General features: G+C 39.6%; 1 protein-coding gene across 1 annotated transcript; it reads left to right on the plus strand.

Moving 5' to 3' along the window:
- Nucleotides 1-496: 496 nt before the first annotated feature.
- Nucleotides 497-6,617, plus strand: LOC119805109 (odorant-binding protein-like). Its single transcript, XM_038316960.1, has 7 exons — nt 497-655; nt 1,849-1,988; nt 2,921-2,991; nt 4,536-4,646; nt 5,303-5,404; nt 5,730-5,759; nt 6,383-6,617. The coding sequence occupies exons 1-6, from the start codon at nt 599-601 to the stop codon at nt 5,744-5,746; spliced, it is 498 nt and encodes a 165-aa protein (XP_038172888.1). The 5' UTR covers nt 497-598; the 3' UTR covers nt 5,747-5,759; nt 6,383-6,617.
- The last annotated feature ends 267 nt before the right edge of the window (nt 6,618-6,884 follow it).

Here is a 6,884-nt window from a genome sequence, read left to right on the forward strand (position 1 = left end):
CATCGAATTCAGTGTAGTAGAAGAATAAAGTGCTCCACCTATGGAAAGATTTAAACCCAGCAGGGGACATATCAATATCTATATACGGAATCCTTCTTCCGTGTTACCAACTGATCTTCTAACAGTGTGGCTGCTTTGACTCCCATCGTCCAGGCTACAGTTTTAAATTCACTTAGCTGCACAGTGTTATGCTTAGATTCAGAATGTGTTTTAAAGCCCGTGCCACGGTTTTAAATGACTCCTACGGGACATATGCACATGCATGGTGACCTTGACCCACCAGTGCAGCTCTGGGGGCAAAGCCATTGCTTTGATGCCCTCGCAGGGATAGATCTTCCTGCCAGGAACACTCAATTAACTGTACCAACAGAACCTGACCTTTAGTCTGACTGTATTAGCTCAGGAATATGAGATCATACAGTGTCCAAGAGGGTAAATGTAGAAACCCTGCACAGATCCAAGTTGCTGTCGCGCAGAACCATTGGCGGAGTCCACGGAACTCCCTCTCCCCAGCCGTATAAAGAGCTGTGCCCGCTCAGCTCCTCCACCACCACATCCGACTCTGATTTCCTGCAGAGGAGCCAAGTCAGGGGCCGCCATGGTCAAGTTTCTGCTGCTGGCTTTGGCGCTGGGTCTGGCTCACGCTCAGGCTGAGGTAAATTCACTGGGTCTGTGCACAGGTGTGATGTTCTTCATTTGGTCTGTGCACAGGTGTGGTGTTCTTCATTGGGTCTGTGCACAGGTGTGATGTTCTTCCTTTGGTCTGTGCACAGGTTTGATGTTCTTCATTGGGTCTGTGCACAGGTGTGATGTTCTTCATTTGGTCTGTGCACAGGTTTGATGTTTTTCATTTGGTCTGTGCACAGGTGTGATGTTCTTCATTTCATCTGTGCACAGGTGTGATGTTCTTCATTTCATCTGTGCACAGGTGTGATGTTCTTCATTTGGTCTGTGCACAGGTTTGATGTTCTTCATTTGATCTGTGCACAGGTGTGATGTTCTTCATTTGGTCTGTGCACAGGTGTGATGTTCTTCATTTGGTCTGTGCACAGGTTTGATGTTCTTCATTGGGTCTGTGCACAGGTGTGATGTTCTTCATTTGGTCTGTGCACAGGTGTGATGTTCTTCATTTGGTCTGTGCACAGGTGTGATGTTCTTCATTTGGTCTGTGCACAGGTGTGATGTTCTTCATTGGGTCTGTGCACAGGTGTGATGTTCTTCATTTGGTCTGTGCACAGGTGTGATGTTCTTCATTTGGTCTGTGCACAGGTGTGATGTTCTTCATTTGGTCTGTGCACAGGTGTGATGTTCTTCATTGGGTCTGTGCACAGGTGTGATGTTCTTCATTGGGTCTGTGCACAGGTGTGATGTTCTTCATTTGGTCTGTGCACAGGTGTGATGTTCTTCATTTGGTCTGTGCACAGGCTTGATGTTCTTCATTGGGTCTGTGCACGGGTTTGATGTTCTTCCACAGCTCAGTCCTGTGGATGTGACGTCTCGTTCCGCTTGTCCGCGCACGCCCATATTCACTTCTGACTTTCACTCACGGGCGCTTTTTCAATCAGATTTTTCTAAGATGAATGAAGGGAACTAAGGAAACGATGGGTTGAACGTCAGAGCCTGAGAGGCCTAGCATAGGAGAAATTCCCAAAGGTCCCACGCACCCCATGCTGTGTGAACTGAGCCATCGCATGACCCTGTGTTACGCTCCATCCCCAGAACCACAATTTTTAACTGACACAGAAGATATTATTGATTTATGTTTCCAGTTATTTTATGGATTTCCAAGGACTGGGACCGTAGACTTGATACCAACTCACGCTCCGATGACCTTTGCTGTTTCTTCAGCTTGAGGGAAAGTGGGTCACCGTGGCCATTGCTGCTGACAATGTGAACAAGATAGAGGAAGGGGAACCTCTGCGACTCTTCCTCCGTGAACTGACTTGTGCTGAGGCGTGCGGTAGACTGGAACTCACATTTTACATCAAGTGAGCAAACTGCCAACCGTGGAAACTTAGAAGACTGTTTACATTCGACAGACTTCACCTTGTTAAATTTACAGGCCAGTGTTCTGTTCCTGGTCATGAAATTGAAGGTCTTGGTGTCAGAAATGGGATTATGTTATTCCGTGATGGGTGAGCTCTGGACACAACACAGAAATTAGATACTGTCTCCAGTTCCTTTATGGTTTCCTTAGAAATTCTCCAGGTTGGAGGCCTGTGCTTGAATTTTATGCTCCAATATTATATGCAGGAGATTCTAAGAATATCAATTACATTAAGTTAAAAGTATGTGTGAGCATTTGGTTCAAAGATACACATGCTATGTTATTCAGTCAATAATGCCATAAAAAGTCTTCTACACCCAGCTTTGATCAATCTAATTTGTAAAGTACTGTATCTGATGCTCTAGATTCAAAGATTCTCTCTCTGACATCTGGATGACAGTGTTCAATGAATGAGTGCGGAGCACCATAGACCTTCAAACGTTTTAAATCATTCCGATATTCTAGACACAATGGTAAAATTTAAGTTACAAATAAAATCACTTAAAACACAAGCATATATTTCAATGTACTTATGTACATTGGACTACATGTACATAAATGTACAATGGACTAAAACAAGAGAATTAACATATTAAAAAATCATACTCAGTGAATAGTTAAATCAGATAAGGAAGAAATCACAGCCTTCTTAGGACTTTTTAAAATGGACTCAAATAAAATAAGTCATGTGCATAATTATTACAAACAGAAAGATATTTTCTAAGCAAGAATTAGGAGAACTGAGGTAAGCATAGATACTTCTCTTTCAGCTCTGTACACTGTTCATCAGGTTCACTATAATACGTGAAGGTCTTTAATACAAATTACAATGTTATAAAGAATAAAGGATCATTACTCTGTTTAATTTTTTAGGGCGCACGGCCAATGCAGAAAGACCAAAGTCGTTGGGAATCGGCAGGAAGATGGAAAGTACTACGCAGATTGTAAGTATGGGATTGGGGACCTTTCTCTGGACAAAAGCTTTGTGGGTGTGCACATGCAAGCTGACACTTCAGCCGCCCATAGGAACATAAATCTAGAACCACTCTGGTCACTTTGAGATTTATCAACCCTTCCAACCAGCTGAGATACGGAACAAAGTCAGAGTACATCGTAGGCCTTCTGAAGGTTACATGGAGAACACTATGACCTGACGAGGTGAGCAATGCTAACAAAACATCTCCGAATAGTTTCCTGCGTGGACATTTACTTCTAGATAATATCCAGTGACTTTTCTTTCCTACGGTGTCTTGGTTTGTTATTGGACAGGCCCGACACTCACTAACAGGTCTCTCAGGCCGCAAACATACTTGCAAACTTATTGCCTCCGGCTATCAAGTACTCATATTATAGGCATTATCCGTCAACCTGGATTAATAGAGGATTTAAATTAACAGTGCCATTTTAAAGATTCCGGTTCTCATATTTTGTTGAGATCATAACAGTTAGAGCATTGGATGATAACCTCAAGTTTGCAAAGCAGTTAGGGGAAAGTCTGCTTAGAAATTTCAGACTGACTCCTTCAATTTTGTAAAAATTGTTAAATTCATAGCAACATTGTTCACCTGAATTGTAACTGGTGTGCCTTTTGGTTTGATCTTAAATGAATGGAGTGCACATTCTTCTGGAAAGTCTGTTGTTTCCTAAACTTTACATGGATATTAAAAAGCAGTCCTGTAATAGAAAATGTCCAGATCCTAAAATACTTTTATTTTCTCGTGAACAACTTTTATCATTTAATCAGTGTCGGTAAGTATAAATTTCACACACACACACACACATATGCACACACACATGCACACACACGCACACATGCACACACACATGCACACACACATGCACACACACACACATGCACACACACACACACGCACACACACACATGCACACACACGCACACATGCACAGACACACACATGCACACACACCCCTGGAGAGAGATGGAGAGAAAGGTCTATGTACATAGAGCATCACACACAGAGACAGAAACATAGACACTATGAACGTGTAGTAAACTGACATGTTCATTCTTATATCTTTTCCATCAATAGTCATACGAGATGAAAACTTTTGTGTGTATTTCTCATCACTATGATCTCTTTTTGCATATGTATTCATTTGCCCACCATGTATTCCCATGGTATGACACCAAAGTTTTATACTTTCAGGAAATCGATAAGTGATCTTTTAGACCTGGCTGAAAGGGGAAGGAATACCCCACAGAGCGATCCCACAGGTCTTGACATGATGGATTCAGAGGAAAGGGAAGGCATCTGTACTGAGGATTCATTATCGGGTTTAAAGAGTATTATGATGGGATGTGCAAGATTAATTACTATAGGAATATCTTTGCACACATTTGTCATATGATAGTGGATCCGAGATGATTGACAGAGTGGCGGTAAATATTAACGTTCAGTGAACAGGTGACATCAACCAAAGTAGAACTATGAGGGACACTCACTGTGAAATGTTTCTGTTACTACAGATGTAGGTGAAAATACATTCGGACCCTTGTATGTAACACCAGACTTTACAATCTTTGGCAATCATAATGTGGATAAAACTGGCCGGACATCAAACATGATTTACGTTTATGGTAAGAATGGTAGTGGGCTTTTAAAGATAGTAACAAAATTATCACCCTGCAAATAAGAATTAAGTCAGAGTCACACTCCCAATACAGTATCATGGTATTTCCAAACTGCCATGCCCTAAATAACAATCTGATGGTTTTGTGGACCAACTTTTAAATTATATTGTAATTTGAGTATCGTGGTCATTGAATATTTGGGGTGATGAGCGAGGTCATTCAAAGCGTTTATGTTCATAGTTCCTCACAGGGAAAAGGGAACAAATATTTTTCCCAAAGTTCAAACCATTTTGAGTGTCTTTTGAACAAGTGTGTACTAAATTAAAACATAAATTCTAGATTGTAGACTTGGAAGCAATGTGAGGATTCCATGGACAGGCGTCCGTGACTCTCGAGGGTCATGTTTTTGAAAGTGACTGAGACGAGCGAACTCTCTAGAGAAGTTTCTTTTTTTTGATACGTCATGGAATGCTGAAAAGAGATGTCATACAACCATTTAGACTTTATTAAATGTGTTCATGGAATTTGGGGGAAATTATTATTGCCTGTATTGACCCACTCAGGATAAATGAAATTGGAGCAGTTGGGATACTAAGGAAGCAACGTAATTTCTGAAGAATTCTACTGAACATATCTCTAACACTGTCAATTATACAACACAGGAAAGGGTCAACCTTTGACTCCTGAACAATATGAAAAAATTGAGGAATTTGCTAAGGCCCAGAACATCCCAACAGAAAACATTCAAGATGTTCTGGCTACAGGTAACCTCAGTGTTTATTATTCTTATTGTGGCCATAGCATTTCTAAATACACAGATCCATATTTATTCATATATGTGTATTGATTTATATTCATAAATACATAACTATATATACATACTTAGTCTATCTATCCATCTATCTATCTATCCATCTATCTATCTATCTATCTATCTATCTATCTAGACAGTAAGTTTCTGATTTGGAATAAATCTAGTCATATGAAATCTTTCAGTTGATTTTTCCAGAAATAATCCTTGGGGAGCTGTTCTAATAGTCATATGAGAACATTTATGTCACTCCTTACCCCGTACATGTTCTTTTGCAGATATTTGTCCTAAATAATGACCTCCTTTAGGTGAGTAGAAACAAAAGCGTTGACTAACCATCTTGATATTTCGATAGAGTTGTGCTTACTGCATAAAAAATAGAAATAAGTATGTTATGAAGGAAACAATGAACTCAAATTAGGCAGAACTAAGATAGAATATTATTTGTCTTCTAAGGCTGACTATCTTACAGTTACAGACATGAATGATAGAATATGCTGATTTATAAATCAGTATGAAGGACTTTTATCTTGTTCAGAATTGCTAACATTTTTATATTGAGGAATATTCCATCAAGACAATCTGGCTTGTATTTAACAAATCTTTCTTTCTTTACGATTGTGGGCTATTATTCGTCACAGTTTTGTACATGTATTATTTGTAAACATGATGTTGATGTTTTCAGTATATTCTTTGAACCCTCTCAATATCAATTTTCATGTATGTCACAGAATGTCATTATCCTCTGCTGGACACACTCCTATAGAATCCCAAGTGCGAGGTGCTGGTGACTTCTAGGAAAGCAACTGTTTATGGACAATCCATTCTCTGTGCTCTGTATTGTTATGTTGAAGTTTGCGTTCATACGTTCTCAAGGACAAAAGCTTTCCTGCTCAATCATGTTTTAATTTTTTCTTTCATGCCTGCACAGACCATAACAGAATGAGAATTATGCACCGGATTCTCTTCACCATGGAATCAGTATCACATTCAGATCACCATTTCTTGTTACATGGATTTTCCCCTAACCTGTAATGTCTGGATAAAACATACCAGATTGCTGACATACCTTTTCTTCCCCTTATTATGATCTATGATCTCTCCTTACTTTTTGAATGCTTAAATAAAATGTTTCAAAAATCAATAAAGACGTTTTGTAATGGAAATTTTTTGATGTGTTCTTGGATTCGGTTTGCCAGTATTTTATTGAGGATTTTTGCATCAATGTTCATGAGCGAGAGTGGTCTGTAATTCTCTTTCTTGGTTGAGCCTTTGTGTGGTTTTTGTATTAGGGTCACTGTAGCTTCATAAAAAGAGTTTGGCAATGACTCTTCTGTTTCTATTATGTGAAACACATTAAGGAGTATGGATATCAGCTCTTCTTAGAAGTTCTGGTAAAATTCTGCATTAAAACCAACTAGTCCTGGGCTTTT

The sequence above is a fragment of the Arvicola amphibius genome, chromosome X (assembly GCF_903992535.2).
Source record: "Arvicola amphibius chromosome X, mArvAmp1.2, whole genome shotgun sequence".
In the NCBI taxonomy this organism is placed as follows: domain Eukaryota; kingdom Metazoa; phylum Chordata; class Mammalia; order Rodentia; family Cricetidae; genus Arvicola; species Arvicola amphibius.

Coding starts and splice junctions, on each gene's coding strand:
- LOC119805109 (XM_038316960.1), top strand. CDS start 599: ATGGTCAAGTTTCTGCTGCTGGCTTTGGCGCTGGGTCTGGCTCACGCT. Junction 656..1,848: donor TGGCTCACGCTCAGGCTGAG/GTAAATTCACTG, acceptor CTGTTTCTTCAG/CTTGAGGGAAAGTGGGTCAC. Junction 2,992..4,535: donor TGGAAAGTACTACGCAGATT/GTAAGTATGGGA, acceptor CTGTTACTACAG/ATGTAGGTGAAAATACATTC.